The sequence below is a fragment of the Marasmius oreades genome, chromosome 2 (genome assembly GCF_018924745.1).
Source record: "Marasmius oreades isolate 03SP1 chromosome 2, whole genome shotgun sequence".
NCBI lineage: Eukaryota > Fungi > Basidiomycota > Agaricomycetes > Agaricales > Marasmiaceae > Marasmius > Marasmius oreades.
Window position 1 is genome coordinate 2,380,342 of NC_057324.1, and position 27,168 is coordinate 2,407,509.

The 27,168-nt window shown below is 47.2% G+C and overlaps 16 protein-coding genes across 18 annotated transcripts; 3 read left to right on the forward strand and 13 right to left on the reverse strand.

Moving 5' to 3' along the window:
- Positions 1–59: 59 nt before the first annotated feature.
- On the reverse strand, positions 60–2,238 carry E1B28_004464 (uncharacterized protein). Its single transcript, XM_043148946.1, has 3 exons — positions 1,877–2,238; positions 344–1,820; positions 60–280 (listed from the first exon to the last, which is right to left on the reverse strand). Exons 2-3 carry the CDS (start codon positions 1,763–1,765, stop codon positions 215–217), a joined length of 1,488 nt encoding a protein of 495 aa, XP_043013548.1. The 5' UTR covers positions 1,766–1,820; positions 1,877–2,238; the 3' UTR covers positions 60–214.
- Positions 2,239–2,742: 504 nt separating this feature from the next.
- Positions 2,743–4,557, reverse strand: RNR2_1 (Ribonucleotide-diphosphate reductase (RNR), small subunit). Its single transcript, XM_043148947.1, has 6 exons — positions 4,392–4,557; positions 4,118–4,316; positions 4,001–4,065; positions 3,297–3,948; positions 2,992–3,244; positions 2,743–2,941 (listed from the first exon to the last, which is right to left on the reverse strand). The coding sequence occupies exons 1-6, from the start codon at positions 4,446–4,448 to the stop codon at positions 2,920–2,922; spliced, it is 1,248 nt and encodes a 415-aa protein (XP_043013549.1). The 5' UTR covers positions 4,449–4,557; the 3' UTR covers positions 2,743–2,919.
- A 146-nt stretch (positions 4,558–4,703) lies between these two features.
- Positions 4,704–6,262, forward strand: RNR2_2 (Ribonucleotide-diphosphate reductase (RNR), small subunit). Its single transcript, XM_043148948.1, has 5 exons — positions 4,704–4,922; positions 4,980–5,044; positions 5,118–5,769; positions 5,820–6,069; positions 6,200–6,262. Exons 1-5 carry the CDS (start codon positions 4,862–4,864, stop codon positions 6,219–6,221), a joined length of 1,050 nt encoding a protein of 349 aa, XP_043013550.1. The 5' UTR covers positions 4,704–4,861; the 3' UTR covers positions 6,222–6,262.
- Positions 6,263–6,364: 102 nt separating this feature from the next.
- On the reverse strand, positions 6,365–6,774 carry E1B28_004467 (uncharacterized protein; the record flags this gene model as incomplete). Its single annotated transcript, XM_043148949.1, has 3 exons — positions 6,365–6,387; positions 6,437–6,516; positions 6,566–6,774. 3 exons carry the CDS (start codon positions 6,772–6,774, stop codon positions 6,365–6,367), a joined length of 312 nt encoding a protein of 103 aa, XP_043013551.1.
- Positions 6,775–7,333: 559 nt separating this feature from the next.
- On the reverse strand, positions 7,334–7,649 carry E1B28_004468 (uncharacterized protein; the record flags this gene model as incomplete). Its single annotated transcript, XM_043148950.1, has 3 exons — positions 7,334–7,380; positions 7,432–7,479; positions 7,535–7,649. The coding sequence occupies 3 exons, from the start codon at positions 7,647–7,649 to the stop codon at positions 7,334–7,336; spliced, it is 210 nt and encodes a 69-aa protein (XP_043013552.1).
- A 9-nt stretch (positions 7,650–7,658) lies between these two features.
- E1B28_004469 (uncharacterized protein) lies at positions 7,659–8,093 on the reverse strand (the record flags this gene model as incomplete). Its single annotated transcript, XM_043148951.1, has 3 exons — positions 7,659–7,945; positions 7,998–8,004; positions 8,052–8,093. The coding sequence occupies 3 exons, from the start codon at positions 8,091–8,093 to the stop codon at positions 7,659–7,661; spliced, it is 336 nt and encodes a 111-aa protein (XP_043013553.1).
- Positions 8,094–8,165: 72 nt separating this feature from the next.
- On the forward strand, positions 8,166–10,296 carry E1B28_004470 (uncharacterized protein). The gene is made up of 8 exons (XM_043148952.1): positions 8,166–8,273; positions 8,325–8,380; positions 8,426–8,636; positions 8,690–8,786; positions 8,839–8,931; positions 8,989–9,272; positions 9,336–9,362; positions 9,414–10,296. The coding sequence occupies exons 1-8, from the start codon at positions 8,223–8,225 to the stop codon at positions 10,194–10,196; spliced, it is 1,602 nt and encodes a 533-aa protein (XP_043013554.1). The 5' UTR covers positions 8,166–8,222; the 3' UTR covers positions 10,197–10,296.
- Positions 10,297–10,345: 49 nt separating this feature from the next.
- Positions 10,346–11,273, reverse strand: E1B28_004471 (uncharacterized protein; the record flags this gene model as incomplete). Its single annotated transcript, XM_043148953.1, has 5 exons — positions 10,346–10,433; positions 10,504–10,565; positions 10,628–11,002; positions 11,054–11,112; positions 11,168–11,273. The coding sequence occupies 5 exons, from the start codon at positions 11,271–11,273 to the stop codon at positions 10,346–10,348; spliced, it is 690 nt and encodes a 229-aa protein (XP_043013555.1).
- Positions 11,274–11,403: 130 nt separating this feature from the next.
- On the reverse strand, positions 11,404–13,283 carry E1B28_004472 (uncharacterized protein; the record flags this gene model as incomplete). Its single annotated transcript, XM_043148954.1, has 13 exons — positions 11,404–11,499; positions 11,557–11,663; positions 11,713–11,827; positions 11,883–11,953; positions 12,010–12,088; positions 12,153–12,338; positions 12,397–12,525; positions 12,578–12,677; positions 12,728–12,766; positions 12,830–12,883; positions 12,937–12,994; positions 13,051–13,090; positions 13,149–13,283. 13 exons carry the CDS (start codon positions 13,281–13,283, stop codon positions 11,404–11,406), a joined length of 1,209 nt encoding a protein of 402 aa, XP_043013556.1.
- A 101-nt stretch (positions 13,284–13,384) lies between these two features.
- On the reverse strand, positions 13,385–13,703 carry E1B28_004473 (uncharacterized protein; the record flags this gene model as incomplete). Its single annotated transcript, XM_043148955.1, has 3 exons — positions 13,385–13,492; positions 13,548–13,592; positions 13,644–13,703. 3 exons carry the CDS (start codon positions 13,701–13,703, stop codon positions 13,385–13,387), a joined length of 213 nt encoding a protein of 70 aa, XP_043013557.1.
- Positions 13,704–13,947: 244 nt separating this feature from the next.
- E1B28_004474 (uncharacterized protein) lies at positions 13,948–15,465 on the reverse strand (the record flags this gene model as incomplete). Its single annotated transcript, XM_043148956.1, has 4 exons — positions 13,948–14,437; positions 14,486–14,918; positions 14,980–15,264; positions 15,315–15,465. 4 exons carry the CDS (start codon positions 15,463–15,465, stop codon positions 13,948–13,950), a joined length of 1,359 nt encoding a protein of 452 aa, XP_043013558.1.
- Positions 15,466–15,731: 266 nt separating this feature from the next.
- On the reverse strand, positions 15,732–17,175 carry E1B28_004475 (uncharacterized protein; the record flags this gene model as incomplete). Its single annotated transcript, XM_043148957.1, has 4 exons — positions 15,732–16,802; positions 16,867–16,898; positions 16,955–17,034; positions 17,099–17,175. The coding sequence occupies 4 exons, from the start codon at positions 17,173–17,175 to the stop codon at positions 15,732–15,734; spliced, it is 1,260 nt and encodes a 419-aa protein (XP_043013559.1).
- A 175-nt stretch (positions 17,176–17,350) lies between these two features.
- E1B28_004476 (uncharacterized protein) lies at positions 17,351–23,515 on the reverse strand. 2 transcript variants are annotated; one of them, XM_043148958.1, is made up of 25 exons: positions 23,319–23,515; positions 23,253–23,269; positions 23,088–23,199; positions 22,874–23,033; positions 22,788–22,821; positions 22,640–22,737; positions 22,460–22,582; positions 22,303–22,410; positions 22,176–22,254; positions 22,107–22,120; positions 21,933–22,051; positions 21,789–21,877; positions 21,627–21,739; positions 21,484–21,576; positions 21,352–21,434; positions 20,864–21,293; positions 20,761–20,815; positions 20,529–20,710; positions 20,453–20,469; positions 20,270–20,403; positions 19,958–20,217; positions 19,831–19,908; positions 19,730–19,780; positions 18,704–19,674; positions 17,351–18,652 (listed from the first exon to the last, which is right to left on the reverse strand). In XM_043148958.1, exons 1-25 carry the CDS (start codon positions 23,411–23,413, stop codon positions 17,389–17,391), a joined length of 4,779 nt encoding a protein of 1,592 aa, XP_043013560.1. In that variant the 5' UTR covers positions 23,414–23,515; the 3' UTR covers positions 17,351–17,388. The 2 variants fall into 2 exon arrangements, with proteins under 2 accessions (XP_043013560.1, XP_043013561.1); XM_043148959.1 differs by having other exon boundaries at positions 22,874–23,269.
- A 66-nt stretch (positions 23,516–23,581) lies between these two features.
- E1B28_004477 (uncharacterized protein) lies at positions 23,582–24,633 on the reverse strand. 2 transcript variants are annotated; one of them, XM_043148961.1, is made up of 7 exons: positions 24,414–24,633; positions 24,255–24,361; positions 24,123–24,207; positions 24,026–24,068; positions 23,936–23,979; positions 23,854–23,883; positions 23,582–23,792 (listed from the first exon to the last, which is right to left on the reverse strand). In XM_043148961.1, exons 1-7 carry the CDS (start codon positions 24,579–24,581, stop codon positions 23,631–23,633), a joined length of 639 nt encoding a protein of 212 aa, XP_043013563.1. In that variant the 5' UTR covers positions 24,582–24,633; the 3' UTR covers positions 23,582–23,630. The 2 variants fall into 2 exon arrangements, with proteins under 2 accessions (XP_043013563.1, XP_043013562.1); XM_043148960.1 differs by having other exon boundaries at positions 23,582–23,883.
- A 69-nt stretch (positions 24,634–24,702) lies between these two features.
- Positions 24,703–25,889, forward strand: E1B28_004478 (uncharacterized protein; the record flags this gene model as incomplete). The annotated part of the gene is made up of 6 exons (XM_043148962.1): positions 24,703–24,821; positions 24,879–24,942; positions 24,991–25,076; positions 25,132–25,421; positions 25,478–25,639; positions 25,693–25,889. Exons 1-6 carry the CDS (start codon positions 24,808–24,810, stop codon positions 25,887–25,889), a joined length of 813 nt encoding a protein of 270 aa, XP_043013564.1. The 5' UTR covers positions 24,703–24,807.
- Positions 25,890–25,971: 82 nt separating this feature from the next.
- NCS1 (Neuronal calcium sensor 1) lies at positions 25,972–27,084 on the reverse strand. The gene is made up of 7 exons (XM_043148963.1): positions 26,980–27,084; positions 26,907–26,931; positions 26,629–26,846; positions 26,432–26,565; positions 26,272–26,373; positions 26,150–26,220; positions 25,972–26,097 (listed from the first exon to the last, which is right to left on the reverse strand). The coding sequence occupies exons 1-6, from the start codon at positions 27,041–27,043 to the stop codon at positions 26,191–26,193; spliced, it is 573 nt and encodes a 190-aa protein (XP_043013565.1). The 5' UTR covers positions 27,044–27,084; the 3' UTR covers positions 25,972–26,097; positions 26,150–26,190.
- Positions 27,085–27,168: the final 84 nt, after the last annotated feature.

A 27,168-nucleotide genomic window follows, 5' to 3' on the forward strand; every position in this document is an offset into this window, starting at 1 on the left:
TGCGGTTGTACAAGTACTAGTACATTCGTCATGACATATGAATGATACATACATAAGTATAGGATTGTTTGATTGTTAAGTAAATTCACGCTTTCAAAGAAGAAAGACAGTAAATATTCGCGTGTATTGCAGGGCCAGAACACAGTTGGTGGTCCTGTCGGTGTCTGAGTCTCTAAGGTGATTATGAAGCGCATAAAGCCAGTAGTCTCGTCGCTTATACGGCAATTCCCCATTGAACGGGAGTGTAAACTGATGGTGTCGGTTTTCGTCCGCGAGATTGCTGTTACAGGGGAAGTTAGAGTGAGGAGTTGTTCGGTATAGGAGGGGAGAAAGGGCAACTCACCAAATAGGATGGAGAAGAGTGGCTGATCGGAAACGACCTCCAGATACCCTCTTTCAACTGATTTTGGGGGGCACGAGATGATGACACCAACTCGCTTGATGTCGTCCTATGAAGCGTAGGAAACGGACGCAGATGTTTGAGAGGCGGGTGGTGGAATGACCGGGAAGGTCGTAGCTTTGTTTGAATGAGGGAAGCACTCGGAGAAGAGCGATTTGCAACTGGCCTTTCGGGTGCTGAGATGGTATGAGGAGTATGGCTCGGGCGTGAGGGTTCCTGAAATTTTGATCGCTTTGGACTAGTGCTCTTAAGCGAGAGGGGCGGGAATGTAGTGGGTGTAGTAACCGGAGTAGAATCAGACGAGCTCTGGCCGGGGGAGGATGGGCAGGGTCGTTCGCCGGGACGTATCCGCAGCTCCAGGGACCTGATGACCTCCTTTTTCCGGATTCTGAGAGGGGGTGGTGTTGGGAATAGCGATAGAGATATTAATAAATCAGCAGTGGAACTGCTTGCCTCAGACCCTTCACCATCTGAGGAGTAATCGGCGTGTGTTAATGAAGTATTCTGCGGGATATCGAACTTTCGTTTATCAAAGTGGGGGCTGGGTGGAAGGTCCTGGAAGCGCTTAGTTCGAGAAGGGCAGGGAGTGGTGTTTGATCGGGAACGGGGACGGCTGGTAGACGGACTGCGTATGTTAGTACTGTTACCGCTGAGGGTGTGTAAATCTTCCTCAAGCTCCTCCAAAAAGCCTTTCCAAACACCGTCTAATTCCGGTACACATCCCTGTGGGCGCAGACGAGTTGTAAATAAATGATTGGGAGTATCAAGATGCGAGTGATGCCGGCTTAAAGAGGGCACCGATTTCTCTGCAACGGGCAGGTTAATCACGAGAGTTTTGAGTGGAGTATGGGATCGAGAAGTGGGTTGAGACTTCTCCAAGTTGAGGCTCGGAGGGAGAAGTGGAGTAGTAAGGTGTGGAAGAGGACGGTTTGAAGAAGAAGCCCTCCGTCTCTCTGCTACGGGCTCAATTGGGGAAGTTTTAGGCTGAGTGTGCGATTGGGGAATGGGTTCGGGTCTCTCCAGGTTGAGACTGGGAGGGCGTTGTGGCCGTCGTGGCGATTGACGTGGTAGCCCGGAGCTAGCAGAGTCGTCTAGAATGAGGATTGCAGATTTGGAAGAGGATTTGGCAAGACATAGCGATGGACGGGGAGTATCGTCGTCTTCCGAGAGTTCTGATGACCTGAGATTGATTGCACTCCTTGCATGGGATACATAGTATGTGTCGGGGACAGCCCAAATACTATCGGAAGAGAGCTTCGAGTTGTTGTAATGATCGTGCACAGAGCTCGATACGGTTTCCGAGGTCGTCCTCTGTAGACTCTTCTTTCGCCAGGTGCGAGGAGAGAAGAGGGAACTTCCTTTCATGGTTGAGGTCGAGAACCGGAAACCGAACGGATACTAGACGGACGGAAAGGAATCACTGGAAGAGAAGTCAGTGAGAGGATTTATACTTGTCATGGAAAGAAATTGACGTACGGAAAGGAACCTGAGTTTTCTAAATCCTGATGTAGATGTGTTGGGAAAATTGACTTGTGGTCACAAAAATAATTGATTGATATTGAGAATGAGCATTCTGTCTCCTGAGTCGGGAACCTTGTTTCGTTAAGAGATCTGGCGTAAATTCGCTCCTATCCCACCAAACATATCACTTACATAGGATCTCTTTCCCGTCTCCTGAGGGTCGCTACCCTTTTTGTTGACCGATTAAACCTTTCTGCCCGTTGTGTGGGTCACAGTTATCTAGATCATTCTCCAGCGGTTGACAGGGATTGGGAGTTTGACAGTCACTCTTGCAGATGCCAGTCAGCTGGCTAGCGCTGGAAGAGTGATCGAATCGCTGAATCGCTGACAAATAAAGCAGTGCACTTTTATTGATCACTGCCCTGACGCCGACGACCCACAAACACCGAGCGAAACCAGGGTCTATCTCTCAATCAGTGACTCAGTCAGATTGAGGTCCAGGTCCCCTCTCGAGGCACCTTTCGTCCTCGCATGATTCCCAAAAAACACCTGAAATCCATCGAAATGGATTCCTGTAGCTTGTTGTCGAACGAATCCGATGATCGTTTCCCCTCAATTCTGTCTGCCCACGAGCCATATGCATGGGATGCCTCCAACCGAAGACTATGTATATCCAAACGCTTGTCCTTCCCGCAACTGCTATTGCTTACGACCGCATCCGAAGGCAAAGCAATTCAAAAAAATATTCATGTGCAGTGTTTATGGCATGTCACGGATATGAGGCGTTAGACTAACTCAGACCGTCATTCCGTCTGCCGTGTCATATGTAGAGGGGAACTTCTTAGAATCCGAGCCGCCTCGGCTCAGCAGCTCTCAAAAATGGGAGAAAATCCGTAATAAATAGTCGTTTAATTAAATTTACATATACACATACAGGAAGACAGATAGACATACTTACACAACGATAACGTGAAGCGATTGCGATATAGGAATGCATTTTGAAAGAAAAGAAATTGTACCCCCCCTAACCTCCTAGACGATGTGTAGAGTTAATATATCTAGAAATCTTCGTCGAGGACACTGGTGATGATTTAGCACGGTATTCGCTTCACACCGAATAAACAACTCACAATGCTTTCGATGTCGGTTGTGCCGTCGACTCTGTAACGCCGTGATTGATACCAGCCTTCGAATAATCAGATACACGTTTCTCAAAGAAGTTTGTTTTGCCTTGCAGCGAGATCATGTCCATAAAGTCGAATGGGTTGGTACTGTTGTAGATCTTGTCATTCCCGAGGGCAACGAGCAGGCGATCAGCCACAAATTCGATGTACTGGCACATGAGTTTTGAGTTCATTCCAATGAGGCTAACGGGAAGAGCATCTGTTACTCCGGTTAGCCGTCCTTCTTCGCCAAGAGACGAAGAAAACCTTACCGGTCAGGAACTCTTGCTCAATCTCGACAGCCTCGGTAATGACACGCCTAACCGTATCAGGATGTGGCCGACGCTTGAGGTGACTGAAGAGAAGACAAGCGAAGTCGGTGTGCATGCCTTCATCTCGACTGACGAGCTCATTTGAGAATGCCAAGCCAGGCATAAGGCCGCGTTTCTTCATCCAGAAAACAGCAGCAAAGGAACCAGAGAAGAAGATACCTTCAACGGCGGCGAAGGCGATAAGACGCTCTCCGAAGGTAGAACGTTTGTCCGAGATCCAAGTGAGGGCCCAATCGGCCTTGCGTTTCACGCACGGAATAGTTTCCACCGCGTCAAAGAGGAATTCGCGTTGACGAGGATCTTTGATATAGGTATCAATGAGGAGAGAGTATGTTTCCGAGTGAATATTTTCCATCATTATCTGGAATCCATAGAAGCATCGAGCTTCAGCAACCTGAACTTCGTTGGAAAAACGCTCCACGAGATTTTCGTTGACAATGCCGTCAGAGGCAGCAAAGAATGCAAGAACGTGGGAAATAAAGTGACGCTCGTTGTCATTCATGCGGTTGTTCCAGTCGTGTAAATCTTTGGAGAGGTCCATCTCTTCGGCAGTCCAAAACGACGCTTCAGCCTTCTTATACATTTGCCATATCTAGAGGATTTGTTTGAATAAGGAGAGCGAGTAGAGAGAACGCGTCGCATACCTCAGGGTACTGGATCGGGAAAAGGACAAAGCGACGCTTAGTTTCTTGCAGAAGAGGTTCCTCACCTACGTGGTATGTGTCAGACACGAGAGCAGGGTCGTATAAAGATGTACGCACTCTCGGGGAGCTCAACATCACCTACAAACCGTTTTCTCAATTCGTCAAGGTCATCAACCTCTACCTCCTCCTCCACGTCCGAATCTTCGCCGGTGAGTGGAGAGGTCGAACGACGCTTGTCATCGATGAGAGGCACGTCTTTTTTGGTGGACTTCTTGGTTGGAGTCTCTAGTGAGAAAGCTTGAAGAGCTGCAGCCGCCTAAAGCAGAAGGACGATAAATAACGAGTCGAAATATAAGACGGAAGTACGCGTCGCGACGCGATATGCACCAACCTTCTTAGAGGGAGTGGGGCCAGGAGAGGGAAAGCGAGGTGCAACGGTGGGAGACATTGGTTAGAGTTTAGGCGTCGCTGAGCAGAGAAGAAGGGAGGCGTTGATGGTCAAGGGTGAAGAAACGCAAACCAGAGTGCCGCATCTTTTATGACCTGGCCGTAGCTTGTTCATATTTGGTGTTGTAAACGTTCATGAGCATGTGATCGCGCTCATTGCAGTTGCTTGCCCATTCACGTGTAGCACGAGATAAGATTGTTGATTGGATCATGGTGAGTCAGTATTGCCGTCAGAAGTGACCCGACCCGCGGATCCGAATTTTTCGTTGCAACTGCACCCTCGGTCGGTCGTTTAGTTGTTTTCTTGCATACTCAGGTCCTATCGGTTAGCAGGTCTGAGGGGCGTGTTTAGCACAGGCGAATCCCCTATCTAATCGCGACAGTTCTACTACCAGGAGTAGTGTATCATCATCAATGTCGATGGATCTCTACCAACCTGAAAGGTCTTTTGTTGGCCAGGTCGACCTACCCGAAGGTGCGTGTGCGTATAAAACTGCTTTCATTCGGTTCACACATCTTTCAAAATACATAGAAGAAGAACCGTTACTAAAAGAGAGCAAGCGTCGCTTTGTTCTATTCCCTATACAATATCAGGAGGTATTCTCACTTTGGCCAACTCACCAATGCAAAAGCTCTTCGTTGACATTTCACTCCTTTAATCTTGGATCAGATATGGCAAATGTACAAGAGGGCAGAGGCCTCATTCTGGACGGCAGAAGAAATCGACCTTTCGCATGATTTGATGGACTGGAACTATCGTCTCAACGACAACGAGCGCTTTTTCATCTCGAGGGTACTTGCCTTTTTCGCAGCTTCTGATGGAATAATCAACGAGAACCTCGTCGAGCGGTTTTCGAATGAAGTCCAAGTAGCGGAAGCACGGTGCTTCTATGGGTTTCAAATCATGATGGAAAACATACACTCTGAAGTATATTCTCTCCTCCTCGACACGTACATCAAGGACGTTACCGAACGACAGTTTCTGTTCGACGCAATAGATACGATACCATGCATCAAGCGGAAGGCAGACTGGGCTCTGAGGTGGATATCGGACAAAAGAGTCTCTTTTGCCGAGAGATTAGTTGCTTTTGCAGCAGTGGAAGGTGTTTTCTTTTCGGGGTCTTTTGCTGCCATATATTGGATCAAGAAACGTGGACTCATGCCCGGGTTGGCTTACTCGAACGAACTCATCAGTCGTGACGAAGGCTTGCACACAGAGTTCGCTACCCTTCTTTTCTCATATCTAAAACGCCGTCCTCACCCCAATGTGGTCCACAAGATCATTGAGGAAGCGGTATCGATAGAACAAGAGTTCTTATCCGGTGTGTAAAACTCTTCTCGATTGTCGACAAATATATTCACATTCTTCAAGACGCGTTACCCGTGGGACTCATAGGAATGAATGCCCCTCTAATGTGCCAGTACATCAAGTTTGTAGCCGACCGTCTACTCGTATCACTCGGAAATGAGAAGGTTTACAATGCTTCCAACCCTTTCGATTTCATGGATATGATTTCACTTCAAGGGAAAACTAACTTTTTTGAGAAACGAGTTTCGGACTATGTAAAGGCAAATGTCAATCATTCGAAGAATTCCACACCTCAAAACAAAGTTAGAAGACTGTGAGTCTTCATATGCAGCCCGTTTGCAAACCGGTCGCAATGCTTCCCTCGAAAACACAGCATTGTGACCGGTTTGTACATGGGTGGTGGTCAATCAACTACAGAGAACTTTCTGACACGCTCATGGTAGTGTTCTCGACGAAGATTTCTAATATCTCTGCTTTGAATTTGACTCATCCCTGTATAACCTCACTTCCTGATACTTTCTAAAGTGTTATTGTATATACTCCACTCATATCCGTTAATGTTTTAATGCTTTTTTTTAAAGTTAGAGATACAATTATTCCCCATTCGACTACTTCTTTGAGATGTGTACCACTGAGAGACGGGTTAAATGGAAATGTACTACGAGGAAAGAGAGACCTACCATCTTCATCTTCCAAGACATGGTCTAATCCCACTTTCTGTCCTCTCGAGTGTTTTGCACTCGAACCCCAGACGACAGCGCTGCATTTGAATGAACGGTGTAAGGAGAAAGAGAAGTAAACCAACGCACTATTTCATCTGCTTTGTAATCTCCTTGTGTATCGAATTACAAAAGTCTTCAACCGAGCATTTCCCGCGCCTGAGTACGACTGGGGCAGAGTAATCCGGCGGTAGACCACGGGGTTTTGTGTATACGCGGACAAGATCGAGTGTTTTCCACATTACGTCGATGAGTTCGTCGATGTTTAGCCATTCTTTGGATGATATGGGTACTGACATGGGAATCTTGTACCTGGGCAGTGGTGTTGAGGTTCGGGGGAATCGACGTGAAGGGGTACACTAACAGTAGGTCGAGCTCTTCTATCGAGATTGCGTCAATCTAGCAAATTTAAGATTGACAGCCTTCTCAAACTAGAAAGAGAGAAATATACTTTATTCAAAACCTTCGGTATAACGGTCAGCGCATACTGCAGACAAGTGAAGAAAATGAGACAGCCTACATATAACGCCGGCATATAGACCCTGTTGCCTTCTACTACATCGACCAAATCGTCCGCGGTAGCGTTGGGCTCCCGAATGGCGACATCGGCATTATTTATCCTGTACTCGCTGAGGACAGCCTTGATTTCATCGTGGTCGATATTTGTAAGCGGAACAGTGTTGGTGATGGCAATACCACCTTTTTCTTTCTTCCGGACGATGATTGCTGGTGGTTTCTTGTTGAGCCTAATGCCGAAACCTTCGAGTTCGTTCTCGATTAACGTCTTGTCGCCCAGTGGTTTGAGAACATCAAGGACAATGAATATGAGATTGCATGTGCGAGCCACTGATCAGTGGGTTAATGGTTATGGTGAGGCGATGATTCGGTATGCGCACCGGCGATGACTGGGTTGAGGGTCAGCAAAGAAAAACGGCAGGAAATAGACAGACACGGACCTTGTCGACCTCTTCCTCTCCCATCGTTAGCACCCTCGATAATCCCAGCTGTATAGTATGGATCACATGGGATGAAGAACAGTAGAAGGGCGACAGAACATACGGAGATCGAGAATTTGTATGGGAGCACCATGAACCTTTACGGTGCCAGGAACGGTGGTGAGGGTAGTGAAATCTATGGCGGAGACTTCTGAATGTGTTCCAGTAAGTTTGGACATAAGGGTTGACTAGGGCTTGATTGAGTGATGAGCTGAATAGAGCGATGGATGGCGGAACAGACTTTTCCAACTGAAGGGAAGCCAACAAAGCCAACGGAAGCTATGCCAGTCCTGTATATATGTTGAATGAATGACTGAAGGGCAGTCGAATGAATAGTTTTGCCTTGCGACGTCGAAACCGATACCACCACCACCACCACCCCCTCCTCCAGAGGGAGAGATGAGTTCGCGTCGTAGTTTGGCGAGCTTGGCTTTTAACTGGCCGAGATGGTAGCTCGTGGCCTTGTTCTTTTGAGCTGAAGAAACGAGGTAAGGATGGGGAATCGGTAGGGGGAGAGTGTAGTATACTTTTGGCCTGAAAATTGATTAATAATAATCGGGGCAAATGTCCAGCTTATTTACCATTTCATCTTCGATTTCCTTTATTTTCTGAACGGTAGTCATTGTTGTGAGTTCGGGAAATGCCGAAGGAGGAGAGCTGTCGTTTGTCACAATTAGCTGGTTGTCTGTCACACTACTCACTCACTCACTTTCAACGCTGGCTCGTACTTTCAATCCTTTCAGTCTCTCGTTATGTGCTGTAGCGGCCCCAAATGGAAGCGAGAAGTCGTTCCAGACCACAAGGTATGTCCTTGTAACATCCAGCATGTCCCATTGTTCACCTCCTGCCCCCAGTTCGACTTTGTCGATACCTCTGAATTCACAGACAATGGCTTCTTCATGCGTCTCAAGTGCGTCCTTGTCATTTGATGTCCGTCCCTCCTAACTGCCCCCAGGTATCTCTTCCTCTACCTCGTTGTCCTCAAGTCATTCCTCGTCTACATGTCCGATATCTTCACCGCCGTAACCATGATTTCTTCCAACTCTTGGTCAAATGAAATCTTCGATCGTTGTGCCAAAAAAGAGTCTGGTCCAGAATGCGTCGCTATCCCGTTCGAAATAGGAAAATGGCTTTTCGTAGGCTGTATCATCTTTTCATTCCTCTTGGTCGGTCATCCCACTTCCTCGTTGTCTTTCTGTCCTTGACCTTTTCTTTCCAGCTTGGATACGAGTCCTGGAAGGCCAAAAGAATCATCAATAGTAGGGATATATCATACGCCTTTACCAATGTCCTCGCCAACAATTATTACTCTCTCCGTGAGCCACCATTACTCTCCCGACCACTTCATTCTCGTCAACCCGTTCTCAGGTTCCTACAATCACTTTTGCTTCTTTGACCACATAAGCAACTCCACAAAGACCAGTGACGATTTCGCTTTCTTCGTCTTCTTCGTCTTCAAGAGTAAGCTGTGCAGCGCTCGCTGTCCCATCAACGTCACTCACATTGCCATTCCCTCAGGCTGGAAGCGTGTCCTCTTAGCGGATGGCCCTCGCCAGACCATCAATGCCCTCACACTCTATGCTGTTTTCCTCGCTCACAAGGGCGACAAGGACAATAATGGCGACTTGCGTCCCTGGTACGATGTCTCCAAATATTTCGAGGACAACGACAACTTTACAACTTCTGCCCTCACTGCGTCTACCTTCTTCACTGTCACAATATTCGCCGGCTCCCTACTCCTTCTTATCGTCGCCGGAGTTTGCTACGTTCCTTTACTCATGCACATTCGAGGAAATTTGAAGGTTCGTACCATCCCCGACCCCTTTGACGGGAACATTCGGCTGATGTGTTATTGGTCACTGTAGGAATACTGTTGTCACAAGGTTGACAAGGTAAACCGATGTATATATGTCATTTTCTTCTCGGCACTAACATTTTTTCAGCGTATCAGCGCTGTCATCAAACGTCGGCAGAAACAACGTCTCGCCGACGCTGCCAAGTTGGCACAGAAGGAAGCGATGGGTGATTATTCTCATCTGAAGAACAAGAAGGGTGAACTCGTTGGCAAACCACTACCTCAACCTACCCTTCCAAACCTCTCTGTCGACGACGATTTCGATGACGCTTCCTCCATGCACACTAGAGGTCCCCCCCCTAGTACCTATACCCAAGACCAGTTTTACTTCAACAACATGGATAGGGGTGGTGCCTATCCCCCACCCATGCCTGCCTACAACCCATACTCCGCTCACCAACCCCCAGGTTCGAGTGCACATTTCAACCCCTCTCAACCATCGTTCGGTCATGAAGATTCATTATACAACTATCCTTACGAAAACGATAACGAAAGTTCCGCTCACCTTGCGAGTTCTGGCGCTCCGTTCTCGCAGATAGATCAACCCGGAACAACGCCGTCGCGAGGAGGACCCAATGCAAACTACGATCCTCGTGACGTTTATCAAGGGCTTGGAACTTCCACTCAAGATATGAGACGAGGCCCTTCCCCTCAACCTTCGCAAGTCACTTACGATGATGGCTACCACCATAATCATTATCATCAGCCGAGCGGCGGTTATGCCTCTGATCCTTCCGCATATTCACAACCAGACCGTTATGGTGGCGGGTACCACGGTTACGGGGGTGATCAACAATCCGTCTCTGACTATCGTAGTAGAGGTTATGATGGAAGTCACGGAGGTAACGGTAATGGCGGATATGCCATGTGACTTTTTCCCACTATCTCTCTGCAGATTCTGTCGTCGTTCTTTCTTGCGATTTCTTTTATGTGTATGATAAATATAAAGAGTATTAGACGTCTAACCTCACGAGACGGGTAAATCAGGGATACACAATAAGGTACTGTAATGGGAGGAGTTCAACTTAGCTTTCCCCAAACTACAATGACGATGAGAAGGACAAGGATGGCGATTATAGCTCCAGTAACGACTCGTTGTTGATACATTCTGATCACCATATTCTGTTAATCAGAATGGGGTCCCTCGATTGCGACAGGTAGGGATTGAGGTGACACACCGTCTAATCATTCCTTTCAAGGTATTTGACGCTCGGTTGACAGAGGAATTTGCGATCTCCAGCTTGGAGGCAAAAACATCATCAGAGGAGTAACATTAAAAGAGAAGCTGTAACAAATACTCACCGTATTCCGCGAGTTCTCAATCTGTTCTCTCTGCATCCTAAGGTTCATCAAGATATCAGCTCCTTGTTCTTCCGTTTCGAGCGCCGTCCGTTGAGATTCCTGTAATCGTTTGGTACCGTCTTCAAGTAAAGCCGTTCCAGCCAACAGTCGTGTACGGTCGCTCGTTGGACCACCGCCATAAGGGTCATCCGAAGTAGGGAAGGACCCTGGACGCGAAGACGAAGAAAGTAAGGAAGAACGAGAGAGTTTGGAATTGAGATCTTTCGACATGGCCTTGTATCTTGATAATTCCTGTTTGGCCTCCCGTAGTCTGGTTTGGTATTGTGAGCGAAGTGACTGTGGTATGCCTTGGATTTCGATGTCCATTTGCGATACCTACAAGTCAAAATCAATAAGTTCCCTATAGTAGTCTTGGAGAAAGTTTACCATTTCATCCGCTTCTTCCAAGTTCATTTCGACCCGTCGCAAGGCGGCTTTGCGTTGTTCTGCTGGAGCATGAGCCCCAACGGTTCGTTGAGTGAAGGATGGCTTATAACTTACCAGTATCATTATCATGGTCTGCTTCTAACTTCTCCCGTATTTGAATGATAAATTGTTTGAAGTCCTGCTCATAAGAGTCAAAGAGAGAAGTAGGGGAGTTGTCCATGGGTGCCGGCCAAGGTGTTAAGTTACAAGGTTCAGTTTTGCTGCGACCGCGTCACTGAGCACTGTCCATCAGGTACCGGCCGCCGGAAAAAACATATATACATGGCTCTACACTCGGTACGGAAATACGTTCATAAACGAAATATGATTCTCCTCGCCAAGGACGTTCCTAAGCCTTCAACGCAACAAGAAAGCTCCTCTTCTTCCTCTTCCGATAGTGATGTTTCCTTTTGTAGACTGATCAGGCCCTTCCTTTTAGTCCCAGAAGGTTGAGCAAACCTTACATCCAGGGTTTTGGCAAACAATCGCGATCCTGAAATACGGTCGACAACCAAAAGCTGTTTCCAAAGATCGTGGTCCAGCTTGAACGGGATATGGCGATCGAATTCTTCTTCTACAAGGTCATTGTCAAAGCGCGATGTTTGGCAAAGGAGGGTCACCAATTTCAGCGTCTCGCGGACTTGGTCCAGAGTTTTCTGGATTCGAGAAACAGGCATAACCGTTCGCATCCAATAATGTTGCACATTCTTCGAAAGGATACCAGGTATGCGATTCCTTCAAAAGTAATGTAATTGGTCGATAGAACTGGCCAACTACTATTGGAACTCACTGGATCACATAAAAATGAGGGCTGGTAATCCCCTTTATATCGCATCTTTTGGCATGTATGAATGTAGTATCCTGTTTAAATAGATTGATCAGGATGACGGAGTGCAGTTATACCCGATCCTACTAACCGAGATATAAAAACTTCAAACCAGGTGCTCCAGCCCCAAACAATTCCCTGGCCAAAGAGATCTCTCGAATGGCACTTAACTTTGATCAACATAGGACTCGTTCAGTATAGAACGACCGTTAACAGACCAAACATATTACCGACCTTTCCCAAAGAAAACCCTTCCCAATCGTCGTCGTACATAAAATACACACTCGAGATGCAATGTGGCAGAATGTCGAGTACTGCCATTGCAATCAGTTTACCATCAAGTCGGTAAAGTTGATGATATGATCCGTAATGAGTAGGGAGATGTTTTGCCGGATTGGCGAAATACGGGATAGGGTCTGGCTGTCAGTTACGCTGTTTAGTTATTACCCACAGTCCAATTTCCGATGAAGACAATCACAAGTAACGGAGAGTCGACCAAAAAACGCTTGAATCCAGGGATGGTACTGTCATCATGGTGTATTTTCTTCTGATATTTCTCGAAGAGGGTGTATTTTTCAATGGTGTACGACGATTCTTCCAAGGTGATCTATCATCTAAATTGAACAAAGAACGCACAGAAGAGTGATAGTGGAAATCACCTCAAACCGATGCTCCCATCCATCCATAACACCCTCAGAACCGTGTATGGCATCAACGAAATCAAAAATCGTGCTGCCTTTCCCTTTATTTTTCGCTGGTCTGTTCAGTGCCGATAAGGAAATGGCATTGCAAGCGTCAATCCGACTCACTTGTCGGTGTTTTTCCCATGTTCAACGAATCGATTCCATCTATGAGGGTAACAACGTCATTCACAAGCAGAACGGTGATCCCAGGAAATAGATGGTTCAAACCGATTGATGAGCTTTCTTTGGCTTCGCGAAGGCTTGAAACTCGATGCATCCAGCCTGGGTTATTTCATCAGAACTAGAACGGGAAAGCATGATGTATGACGACTCGCCTGATGGGATATTGAGGACAACAGGAAGCTTTCAAATTAGGTTTGTAACACCAAGTGCCTGTTCAATCATGTCAATCGCTACAAATTCCTCCCTTCATCCGGGGATCAGCACACCAGACCGACGCCAGCCTCTATCGATCATAGCTTGGTAGACCTTTCATGGATCACCCTTTCAGATCTAGTTCAGGACAAAGTTAGGAAATACTTCGCACATCACAAGACAGTTGTAAGGCGTCTAGTCCAGCGATGTGTCGAGATGAACGTTTAATACTTCTCTCCCCAGGTGGAGAACAATAACCACATAGAGAGGAGCTTCGGCCACACGGGACGCCTATCGATAGGACCATTACGTCGATGGTGGTGGTTGAGATACAGAACACAATTTCTCACGAAAGTTTACGTCGACCCCTTCATGATAAGGTAGGTATATGTACAAATTCTGTCATGTTCAATCGTTCAATCCCTTCGTCGCTTCGAGATTGTACTGTACATTCTTGCGATATTTAACTGAGAGGTCGGCGGCAGTTTTCACATAGGCGTTCGCTCGGAGGATTTCCTAGGTCCCGTTTTATCAACATCCGGTTGAAGAAAATCGACTAGAACGTAATAACCTCCATGCAATGATTGAGTTCAAGTATAGCCTCTGTGCACTTCTCCTGTACTGACTCAGCCCGAGTACTGTCGAAAGCAACATCATAACAACGAACCGTGTTTTTCACTATACGCTCCAGAAGGACTGCTTGACGCTCTGCATGAGGATTCTCCATTGCAAGCGACGCGTCGAAAGATGCGGTTGGAGGGAAGAATGAGCGCTTGAGCGTCTCGCGTGAACATGAGATTTCAAGTATTTCAAGCGCTCAAGAACGGGGCAATGCGTCGAAATTATACACATGTTACTCACAAGGATGATACACTATGACAACTGATGCGCTGAGAGGGTAACTAACAAGAATGAGGGTAATATTCATAACATGCTGTTAATCCAAAAGTTCAGAGAAGATCATCCCAACTTCAACCCCACCCATCCCATCGCCCAAATCGACGGTATTCCTGTAGCGTACATTGATTAGCCTTGTTATCTTTCTCTCTGTCTTTCTCTTTTCCTTTGCTCGACCTTGGCTGCTTACTGCTCGCTGCGGCCGACGATCTGCTTGACATGTGTTGGGTTAACGGGGCTTTCGCTGGTTTTCCACCTTCATTCGAGGTAGAGCTGGATGCAGCGTTCGGGAGTGCCAATCGATACCAGCCTCCAACGTATGTGAGGGCAACAAGTTGGTATTCCATGGCTGCGTCCGGCGTATTGTCAACTGGTATCCTTACCCAACCAACAACGCATCGTTCTTCGTCTGGAATGTCCTCAGTGGGTGAGCGGGTCGTTGAGGTGAGGGAGATATGTGAAGACTGCGTCGGTATCCGATACTGTGCGTACGACCATTCTGATTCAAAATACTTCGGAATGGGTAGATAGGGTGCAAGCTGTGAGATCGAGGACTGTCGATTTCTAGACGACGCCAAATAAGTAGAGGAATAGGATCTGGTTATAACTCACGAAGTATTCGATCCAACGAGAGTGAAGACATGCACCGTTCCCTTATCGCTCCAAACACAAAGCTCGGCCTCGTCTGGTCTAAAAGCTACCCCATAAATGATGGCTTTATCGGTTCCCCTCCTGAATTCGTGCACTCGATGGCCAGTGAGGGTGTCCCAGATTCGTACAAGGGTTCCTCTAGATGATGTAGTGGCAAGTAAGCGGCCAGATGGCGGTAATGAAACTGTAGTGAGAGCAGTGTTATGGGCAATGATTATGGAAACTGGGTGTTTGCTGGGAGGTGGAGGAGGCTTCGACGGAGGACCAGAGGGCGGTGGGCCTCTTGCTTTCGGAGGAGAGCAAGGAGGTAGATGTATAAGCTGTACATGGCCCATTTGTCGTCCCGGTATTGCAAGGAGTGTAGAATACGGACCCGTGGCAACACTGACTAGTCCTGAAAGATCGAGTACGGCTGTGTGGATATTTCACTGCAGACCAGAGATAGAACCTCGCACCTCGAGGATTGTCACAGGTATCCCATTCTGCGAATCGTGTGACCTGTTCATTAACCTCAAATACAACGACCCTTCTCTTCAGAGCAACAGCAAGCCAACCGCGTCGACAGGCAATTCCTCTAACCCTTTCCCTGAATTCGAGTTCTGCTATTTCGCTACCGATGGCGTCGTCCCAAAAAATGACCTTATTCGGAGGGAACAGAGGGCTTCGTCCGCCACCGACGAGGAATAGAAGAGACGATGTATGCATAGGAACGGCGGCGGCGAGCGTACCTCCTGAAAGCTCTGATACATGAAATCAGAAGTAGATGCACATTATGCAGAGATATTCGTACCACGTTTCCGAAGAAGAGTCATCGGCCATGCTCGATAAACTGCGAAGCCTGCAGGGGTGCAAGTGGTGAATATCTGACAGTCTGCGTCGAAACGAGCATCGTATATGTGTATTGGGCTTGTAGCAGTGATAGAATGTCGAGCTAAATTCATGGCAGACTCAATTCATGGGTCATAGAGCAAAGTACGACCTGAGGTGAGAGTTCATGACGAAGCCAGGATTCCAAAGTATTCTGCACGTGTTTCAAGTCGCCTCGTTTTGTGAGTGGTATTATACAAATGATAAGGAAACGTATACAGTAGCAGCGAGCATTCATACATAGTAACTACCCATATACAAGTCCGTAAAGTATTGCAGAGAACCAAACGCGGTATCCAGGTTCCTCCGGGAAGCCCGCTCATCGTTATCGTAACCTCCTTCAAACTTTTCCTGTTTGCGCCAGTCGTGGTACGTTAGTGTTGTTCGTGATATTGGTGGGGTTCCAAGACTTTGGGGGGTTCAGGTCAACGTGAGCAAGCCGTTGCCGAGCGGCTTTGAATTCCAATTCTTCGGCCTGATTTTGTGCCAGTAACGCCGCTTTAGCCTCTGCTTGTCTCTGAAGCTCTGCTTCGGATTCATCCGACAAGTAATCAGTAAAACCTCCATCAGAAGTGATTGTATTATCCGACATCGAATCAGATGAACGGTCATCACTTCCGTTGTTGCTGGAACCGCTGGACATGTTACCCGCGTCCTTCTGAGAAGATCTCGGTGAAGTGAAAGAAGCGGTCGTTGTCGTATTGCGAATGGAAGGTGAGGAGTTGGGAGGATTAGTTGCGGAGATCGTGGCACGGCGTCTATCGGATGCCGAAGAGCGTTCTCCCACAGTTTTTCCTGCTGTAGACGTTGGAGAAGTAGTGATTGAGGTCGATGTTCGCCCGCCGGAATTACGCCGGGGGCTGACCTGGTTGTCCAGATCGAGTTGTTTACGATTGGGTGAAGAATGAGCAGAACGTGAACCGGATTTCTCAGACGCATCTGTGCCACCAGTACGTCGACTGGATTGATCAAGAGACGTCGATGCAACTGAGCCTGTAGCCCTTGACATGCTTCCTGACAGTGAAGCTGCAGATTGCTTCGGACTGCCGCCAGAACGAGTCTTAGGCGACGTGGAAACGGCGGCTGAGGACTTGGAAGCCGCGATGGACTTTGATGGTGGACTACCACTACTCCTTCGATCCAGTGGTGGCATTGCGGATTTGGAGAAGGGGTTCCTAAGAGACAGTGAGGATGACGATGTAGTGAACGGGACTCTGGGGGTGGGCGGTGAAAGAATATCCAAGGCTGACTTGATTTCTGGAGGAAGGGAAACGCTGTGGACTATGCTGACCGATCGCCAGTCCGCAGCTGGTATCATGCGATATTCATTTGATGCAGGAGGGCGACAGCAACCTGGCCAACCTGGATTATTCATTCCAGAGGCTTTCGCAGGCGGATCACTGCGGGCCCACTGAGTAGGCCACACGTCAAACCATCAGTACACGGCATGTGAGCAAATCCGACAACATACACACCTTGCAGAACCCACAACCGTTGAATGTCTCCACTGTCGAGGTCAATGAGTAAAGTGTGGCGCGCAGAAAGAGTGGTAGAGAGCGGTACCTTCCGCATTGGTAAGAAAGAGGTAATCGGCTCGAGGATGTAAAGAACGATTCCGACAGACTTCTCTCAAATGAGGGCATCTAGACGATAGAGACAAGGTGAGTACGACATTCAAGAAGATGAGAGAAGAGAATAGAGAAGAACCTGGCAGGATGAGGAAAGACCTTGCACATGGGACAGGCATTAACAGCATGTTGAACTGAGCCCTCTGGATAACACATTAGAGGAGATGAGAGTCGGGTAGAAGGAAGGAGCGTAGTAGAGAAGTCTAAAAATGATGATGTGAGTGAGAAAGGACGATGCGGAACGGGGCATGTGGTACGCTGATGAGCGATAAACCCGCCCTCTTGAGTAGCAAAAACCATCATATGGTAACAAAGCGCCCATTTCGGTCCGGTACGCTCACCGTCACCCACAGTGACCAGCAAACAAATCTATTCTTTCAGGTTATCCGCAACCCATGAAAGGCTTTCCTCTAACGAAGAACAAGGACAATCATAATATACAGGATTATTTACCATCCTTCTCGCCAAAAAAGTGAATGACAATCCATCCACTACATTTTGTTCCTCGGAAAATTCCCTGTGTTTCTTGTACCACAGTCTTAGCTCTTCCGAATCCAACAAGTTCGATTCAAGAGGTAACCCTTCATTCAAGAAACGAAGATATGTCTCCTTAGCCTCCGCCTGGCATAGGAGGTGGAAATGGCCTGTCCCCGAATGTCGAACAGCTAGACTTTGCATCCGTACAAGTTCAGGCAGCTCGTAGTCTTGCAAATGTTGTCCTTCACTTGTCGGTTTCATGTACTGTGTCCCTGCTACGACAACGATACCAGCCCGCACGGGTAAAGACCAACAAGCTTCTCGTGAGACCAGCAGGACACGGATCACCCCTTCGACATAAAGTCGGAGTATTAATCCACGATCTCCTCTTGGTATTCCACTATGGTAGATCCCGACACCTTTGGATATGAAATCTACCAGAGACCTGTCAGTTAACCTATCCAGTAAAAATCCCAAATCCTTATCCAACATCTCCGATACGCGATAACCTCGATCGGTCTGATTCTCTAACGCAGACTGCGTAAGAAGATCTAGTGCAGTAAGTTTGCACTGTCCACGAGATGGCACCAAAACGATCGCAGAATTCCCCAACAGTACACCACAAATGGCATTGTGAATTGGTTTTGCCATCGCCTTGAATAGAGATGCGGAATGCGGGATTGAAAATGTCAGTGCAGAGGTGATGAGAGGGTAGTTGCGATCACTAGGACGGAAGCTGTGGAAAGCGAATTCGTCTACATCCAACCACGCCCCTAAGTCCGCAGCATCGTGAAGAGAATTCGAGAATCCTACGAATCGTGTGGGACAAAATTGTGTAGCGTGGCGAAGCAGCGATACTCCGAGCTCGTACTTGGCTTCTAGGTTCTCCATATTTTCACAAACGACCAAATCGAGTCCGGTCAATGCCACTTTCGGATCCCTCGAAATAATTGCCTCAAATAAATCGCGCGAAGTTGCAATCATGATTGTTTTTCCGTTTGGTTGACGAAGGATACTCCGAGAATCCGGTGTCATAATGGTTACATCGTCTACGATATTCGTCGCCACCTTGAGATTCGACAAAACTTCGGCTGCTGCGTTTCCGTGAGGAGTCACGACCAAAACCCAGGAAGTAGGTGACTTCAGAACTTGTGTCCTGTGTGAGGTCATGTCAAAAACTAGGCCTTGCAAGTATGGCGAGACCAACCAGACTAAAATCAACGCCACGGTAGACTTCCCACAGCCAGGTGGGGCACACAACAGAGCGTGTGAGTTGGTGTTGATCAAACTCCACATTACCTGAGTTTGTAGGGGATTGAAGTTATGGATGCGATTGGCGAAAATAGCGTCCACTACAGGATCCCTCACAGTCGAAAGCGGAAGAAGCGGTAAGTCTAACAAAGGGGTGTGGCTACTTGGCTTTTGGGGCATCTCAAGGGCGTCCAGTGGTATGACAAGCTCCTGCTCAGCGCCAACCCATCGGTCAGACACGAATCTTATGGTGACAGAAGGGGGCGGGTCGTGATGAATGATGGAGATAACGAAGTCAAAGTGCAGGATATCCATGGTAGGCTTGAGCAAAGTATGTGTGAACTGCAGGATATTGAGGCCATCGTGGTCCTCAACCCAGAGCCAAAATGGTTCCGCCGATCCATGAACCTTGTTACTCCAACTGAAATCCTTTGTGACATGGATAGCAATCTTGAGAATGTCATGCCCAAGCGGACGGAGATCGTATGTCATCATCACCCACGGCACTTGCTTTGCGGCATTGAAGAGTGCTTGTCCGTGGTGCACGTTCAAGTGAATAAGTTTTCCAAGCTCTTCTGCATTCATGTTGGCGAGCTGTGAAGGGGTCCACTCGTCGGCCCATTGTTCCAGACCATAGAAAACCTCAGGTTTGAGATCGAACTGTAACATGGGCTGGTCGTATGGCCAAAGGCGTTTTTCCACGGCTTTGCTCAGACCCATGAGGACTAAAGAAACAGAGGCCCACTTTCTACTGATGGCTATTTCGAGGAGGGCGCGAACGATACGACCAGCATTTTGAGCGACGTAGGCGGTATCAGATACAAGTGCAAAGTCATCTATCGGCTTCCTGGAGATGAAACTCTGTAGAAGAATGTTGACTTTCGCTTGGCTGGAGATCTCAATCTTTTCCGTGTAGGTCCCCGTGCCCTACCCTCCATGGTTAAGAAAATTCGATCTTCAGCAGGCGTTAAACAATACCCACTTTGTCGGGTCCAGATATCGTTTCGCGAACCTGAGTACTAGTAATGACTCCCTAACAGCTTCATCAGACAGGTTGCAACTAGATAAACAAAAGACAGCGACCTTGACTTGGCACGGTATATCTTCCATCAAGGTTGAAAGTTCCTTCAGTTCGGATTCCCTCGTTTGGATTTGGTCAAACTTGGAAAATCAAGCTCGAGTACTCGAGGAGATCGGACGAGTGACACACCTCGGTACTCATGCTCAACATGGCCAACACATCAGCTTCAGACATCCTGGGTTTGAACTCTCGGTTGAAAGTCTCAATGGACTGGTGACGGATATAATATCGTGCCGCAATTCTGCCTAGGTCTCGAGTAGCGAAGGTACCCGTCTGGCGATTGTATACGATCATTTGTGCATCGGCTAGCTTTTGAGCGGCTAAAGTCACGAGCTCATTCCGTTTATGACCCAGCTGAGGGTCACCTTCCAGCTCGTCTCTTGCGATCCCTATGAATCTTCGTTAATCAACGTGCAAAAGAAAGAACACTTCAATGGTCACCATATACGAACGGGTTCTTGCGCATCCGAACAAAAAGGTACGTATAACCTAACCACTGGACTGCGTCGTTGGCGCTGCTCACTGTTCCCAATGAGATCTCCGCGTTCAAAGCGTCAATCATTCCACCTTTGAATCTTGAACGCAGTCAGTCAGAGTGAACAGGTCTCGAGCAATCAAACTTACTGAGATTCAATGGGATTCTGACCGGTCAGTAGGTTGAGTCCGAATAAATACTGTCATAATCATGGAAGCGACATACCTGCGAAGTCACAGCTTCCAGATAGTGATCGAGTTTGTCTTCAGTTGTGCAGATATAACCTTCTCCACTAGTCTCAAGTCCGGGACGCCCAGCACGACCGAAAACTTGCAAGACATCAAGCACGGAAAGATCCACGAACGACCCCTTGGAGCTATCGTAAACTTGCGTTCCCTTAATGATCACTGCACGGAAAATGAACGACCAATAGACGCTGTAATGATGGTACACGGACCAGCGTGAGCAGGTAAGTTGACACCCCAGGCAAGAGTGGCGGTACAACAGAGGACCTGTTGATGTTTAGCGAAACTCTTGTAAGTAGTTTTGAACAGCCCTACCTTGAGCACTTTAGAACGGAACATGTGTTCCATCAAGTTTCGGTCAGAGCGAAGCATTCCTGCATGGTGTATACCGAAACCATAATCGAAAAGCTGCTTCATTTCCTTGTTTCTGGATTGCCCAATCTGTTGCCGAGAGGACCGCCATTCTAGATGATCTTCGCAGCGAAAGAATTCGCCAGCGTCTTCGAGTTCGGCGGTCTCTTTTAGGGCCATCGCAGTTTTGACCGTTTCCTTCCTGGCATGAACGAAAACCATTACCTGGTGGCCTTGCTCCACGAGGTCTTTTACTTTCTCAAAGGTGACGCGATCCAAACTCTTTTTTGATTGTGGGCTTCCTGACTTTCCCTTGATTCCGAGGAAATGCTGTTCGAGTGGTATGGGTCTAAAAGAGGAATCAAAATAGAAAAGACCCTTTTGTCGAGATACGCTGAAGATCGAAAGGAATGATTAGTCGAAGCAGAAGGATGTACCATAGGAGCTTTGACCTGAGGAAGTCAGACACGTCTATGAAATTGGGGAGGGTGGCGCTTAGTCCGACGATTCGGATCACAGACTGAGTGGTTTCCGCCTGTTAACGCAATGAATTACTGTTTCTGTATGAAATCAAGAGGCTTAACTTGACGCAGTGTCCTTGCTACAATGGTTTCTATCACAGCACCACGTTCTTCGTTTAACAGATGAACTTCGTCTATTATCAATAATTTGAGCAACTGTGAGGGATGAGAAACCGCAAAAGGCACAGGAAAGATTGGCATCGTACAGAGGCAATTTCCCCCTCCCCAGTCGGCTTTCTAGTAACGACGTCCCATTTCTCGGGTGTAGTTACAATTATTTGAGTCTCAGCAATTTGTGCTTTGGTCATTTGCATATCACCTGAGTTCGGGTTGAATATTAACCGAATGATGGACATTCCGAACCGTACCAGTTAACTCTCGGACTGTGATTGACAGCCATCTCAGCCGCTTTGCAAACTTTTGTACTATTTCGGAGGCCAGCGCTTTCATGGGAGCGCTGTAAACGAAGCTTTAACAATCAAGATGACTCAATTTCTGAGAAGAGAACATACACATATATTATTTTGAATGAGTCACGATTGATGGTGTTTCCGATATTTGTAGGCGTAGTGGAGGAGCGATGTTGATCAAGCACCCGCAAAATAGTTAGCATTGCTACATCAGTTTTACCCTTTACATTTACAACAGTTAGTCAGGAACACACATAAAAGAAAAAAAGGACTTACTGCACCCGTAGGCGCTATTGAAAGCTGAATGAGATGGAATGAATAGAAGTATTCCTCGGTAGTACATACCACACACTAGCATATTCTCGTTCGAAGCATACGCTGTTGGATAAATGATCGACTGAATGCGGTTGAGACTTGAATATCCCTGTCCTGATTGTTAATGAGATGCACTGCGTACATGGATTAAACCCACAGGAAAACATCCCCGCGCCAGAGGATCCAATTCAGATACCGGTACAAGTCGTTCTTTGGACCGAGGAGGAACGGGTTTGGCTGGTGGAACCACAACTTCTTCATATTGCTGTGGAACTTCCAACATTGATAGTTGACGCAAGAGGGTAGGATCTCACCTCATGGTGTTCCCGTGTAGTTCCTATTGGTAGCATGTATTTACGACCATATTGTGATAAAAGATTGTTCTGGGACATGGTGGATGAGGTATATATATGTGGCAGAACTTCAGGTTCGGGTCCCTGGCCCATAAGTAGCCTGATGAGATATTGCATTGACATAAAGTGCATGACACTCACAACCATTCTTGAAATCAAGGGCTTTGAGGCGTTTTCTCTGAATTGTCGCTCCATACGCTGACGGGCAGCCAGCGGGTCAAGGCTGACAGTACTCATCTCTGAACGAAAGATTTGGACAGAATCGGCACAGTAAAATTAATGAACGCACCTTCACCACCTGAAGCATTCGTATATCGATCTACCTTCATGAATGTTAGTCAACGGTCATAAAGAGTTCTAATCCTAGCAACCCACCTCCTTCAGCAGCTCAAACCGGCAGTCCAAAATTTGCATAACGGTCTCAATATTCTCAAAACCGAACATATCAGCTAACTCTGCTGAAACCTCATCATCAGAGCGACCTGACGACAGTGTCGACTGCAAGGAATGCAGCAAAGAATTGGAGTCAGGCCGTCTAAGTGTCCGGAGTGTTACTCGAGTAAACAGTATCCAGAGTCGCGTCACATACAAAAGAAGTATCTGGGAAAGAAAGAGGCTCAAGGATTCGATTTCGTACAAGTCAGTCACTGAAGTCCATGGAATATCGTGTATCGTAATTTGTTCTTCGGTGGCACCGAAACCTGATATTCGCAGATGAGAAAAAAAGTGATATTCGTGAAGTGCTTATGAACACCATCGGTCTTTTGCAATCTGAGAAGCGAATGAAGATATCAATTGAATAGCAAGCTCCGCTGCGCACCTATTCCATTCATCGATGACAGATCCATCGCCTCCAGTTGCTTCTAAGGATCCTCCGACAAGAAGATCTAAGTGATCATGAAGTTGCGAAGGCATCCAGTGGCGGTCAGGGAAAGAACGAGTATTATTCTAATCTATCCAGGCGGGATATCGAGGGAGAGGTATTCGACTCCTTGTTGGAAAGTTGTCAACGTTAATTTTAGTCAGTGAGTCGATTACCTTTCCAGCACGTGAGAATCACATTCACCGTCTGATCCCACAAGCTGACTCTTCGACATGGAAATATTATTCGGAAAGATATCTTAAATATCTTTCAAGGAATAGGTACAAGAGAGCGCAACCGTAGCGCAAGCGCAGATACCAAGAATTTTGACTCAAAAGTCAGTGCTCCGCACCACTCTCGATTGCCTCCACCGATACCTCTCAAATTCTGCCCTAGCAGCTCGTTGCGATGGGTGGTCGCCGGGTGAAACGGCTTGAAGTGTGGTAGATTGCTGAGGAAGGCCAAATCGACTCAAGGGCCAAATGACACACACCATACGCGAATCTATTAACGAGGCAGAAACCTTGAAAGATCGTACCGTCAATGACTTGTCAAGTACCTTGGGACTTACTCACCGGACCAAAACGGTTACTGTCGTCACTACGGAAAGGCTCGTCTCCTAAAGAATAAAAAGATTGGAACGTAGTTTGTACAGCATTACCCACCCTCTATCCAAACATGTCCCGTAGGAACTACAACTTCAGCTTCCTGACGAATGTTACCTGGAGAGCCCACGTGACTGGAAGAATTCATAGATTTTACCTTATAAGGTGGTAACGTCTTGACTAGGTCTCCTGGTAAAGCTATGATTCTCTTCACTAACGTTCGTTCAGGGTTTTCTGGTGATCTGCTCGCGAGTCGGAATCAGTGCAGCGCAGCCGGAGGAAAGCGTACTTCAGAGTAACGATATCTTCTCTTTGAAACCGTTGAAGAGTATGGATGGCAAATCGGTCGAATAATGCAATATCTTTGCGGAGCGATGAATCAGGATTGAGCGTGGGCTAAAGACTGAGATAAACGTCCGTTCTTCGGCGATGAGAGGAAGCCACGCACCTGCATACTTCGCCCCGAAACCGTTTTCAAGTTGTAGAAATACTGTCCTAGAACAACAACCGTGGGTCCCCAATATACATAACGCCAGACTCTCGACTGCCGAGTTTTCTTTGGCCGGTCAGTTGTTGGTCGCAAGCGGCTGAAACGCTCTAATATCCGCTTCAGCATGACATTTGAGTACCTTCGAACTCAGAAATTCGAGGTTTGAAATTTGAAAGCCTGGACTGCTTTACATGCGTGAGAATTAACTTCCAAAGTCAACGGCTCAAACGCGTCAGTCTTTCACCACTCGAGCATCCTTCCTCTCGATACGCGAGCTCAATTCATCGGGCAACGGCCAACACGACGCTTTTTGGAACGCTTTACTTTGTGTAGCGCAGAATTTAAAGCAGCGATGTCGGCCCCTGCGTGAGCACTTCCATTCTCACTTCTTACTGAGGTGGACGTACTCATCCAGCTCAACAGAGTCTCTCTGTATCTTGACCCACAAATCCGGGATTGGGTTCTCTTTCCCATTACCCTTGTCATGGTACTGTCTATTACTGTGGATTTGGAGCAAGCTCAACTCCTTTGGTAGATATTAGTGGGCATACTTCGACACTACGTGGTTCTTTTACTGCAGTCTGCCCCCAAAAAACTGTCGCGAGTGGCTATTCGCGAACAGTAAGTGATCATTCTATGTCAGTACTCAATGATTGAACTTCAGTTTGTCCTATAGTCGCGCCCTCACTCGTTCTCAGATTTTGCGTGCAACAGCCGCCAGTTCTCCCGTCCCTCCACCTTTATACAAATCTATATCTGGCTATCTAATGGAAGCATTTGATTCTGGCGCTTACCTCAAGGACGGTCCACCCAAGGATGACACCCCGCAAGCACCTCCAAATCCAATGTCCGACCCTGCTGCAATGGATGGTATGATGGCTGGAATGAAGACCCAGATGGTGATGATGGTTCCCCAGATGCTTATCATGGGCTGGATCAATTTCTTCTTCCAAGGCTTTGTTTTGAGTATGTCTCACCGACTTTTTGCTCAACAAGACACATCTTGACGGCCTACTTTATAGTCAAGCTTCCCTTTCCGCTTACGCTCGGCTTCAAGTCTATGCTACAACGGGGTATTGAGACGCCGGACATGGATGTGAGATGGGTGTCTTCACTGTCTTGGTATTTCCTCAACTTCTTTGGGTTGAATGGATTATATCGCCTCATTCTCGGGAATGATAATGGTGCACACATTTCTTTTTGCCCTTGTCTATTAACAGCTCAACTGCCACTCTAGCCGCCGACTCTTCGCAAGCTATGATGGCTTCTCCTTTTGCGGGGGCGGGAGTCACACCTGGACAACCACAGGACTTCAATAAACTCTTCAAGGCTGAGAAGGATAATCTTGCGTTTGCCGAGGGCCTTTATACATGGGTTGGAGATGATGTGGAGGAACGTTTACTTCGAAAATATGGCAAGTTGCCCAAAATATAGGCGAATGGAATAAAGAATCTATTCTTGGTGAATCCATCTAATAAAGCACCCATCCCGATTATACAATATATGATACATTGCGAGTGGATGTTCAATCATATGTACACTACGTAGTCCTATATTCGAAAGCGTGTCCGCCAAACCTTGTGCTCGTCATAGTTACCGAACGCCACCACCATGAGGACCCAGCGAGGATAGTAGAGTCAAACTACAAAGTATATTTAAGTAATGAACCTGAATGAACTAGGGCACAAACATACAATTCAAATGAAAAAAGTACAGCTTCGAGGCGCAGAAACAATTACACCAATCCGTCATATAGAGAGAGAGCCTGCGAACCGATCTGAGTAACTACACCAAGACAGAAGTGGCTAAGACGAACCTGTACTATGGTTGGATCTTGCTTACTTCCTTCTACAAATTCCTCAAATGTGAGCTTTGCATCCTTGTCACGATCCATGTTCTTGAAAATCTTGTCCACGCGCTGATTTAACAGCTTTAGTGCCAAAATGGGATACGACGGTTCGAAAAGACGGGCGTGCCTTTTCTGGAGTATCCTCGTCGTTAGGTAGCTTAACCATCTCGCCAGTCATCTTGTATATTGCCTGGACGATTTGAAGCATTTCGTCGTAAGTGATGGTTCCATCTTTGTCTATATCGTAGAGTTGGAAAGCCCCTATCGTTAATGATGTAAGATGGACGAGCGCTATTACAAGGGACCAACGATCGGAAAACGTACATTTCAGTTTCTCGTCCAATCTACCTCGACTTGTGACGCTGAGTGCACAGATGAACTCCTTGAAATCTATGGTTCCGTTCTTGTTCTCATCGAAGACGTTGAAGACGTAGTCCGCGAACTCGGTAGGATCACCGAATGGGAAGAACTGTTTGTATATCCGACCAAATTCTGCCTTGTCAAGCTGGCCTGATGGACAATCCTTCCTGAAACCTTTATACCTGGAATTCGGGGGCATGAATTGAAGGTAGAAGTAAATTGCGGGTGTCACGATGACGCACCATTGCTGAAGTTCTTTCTTGTCGACTAAATGATGTCGATGATAATCATTAAGCGAAACAGAAGGACACCTACAGTAAGTATTCTTCTGAAGATCAGCAAGTTGCTCCGGTGACAGTTTTGACTGAGATTTGCCCATAATGAAGATTAGCAGTGATGAAGGAAAGTGCAGAGCACTGTGGGCCACGTGAGACAACTACTGTCGAACGACGAATACTCCACCGAAATGAGCGGGGACAACCGGTAATGCGTAATGCACGGTCA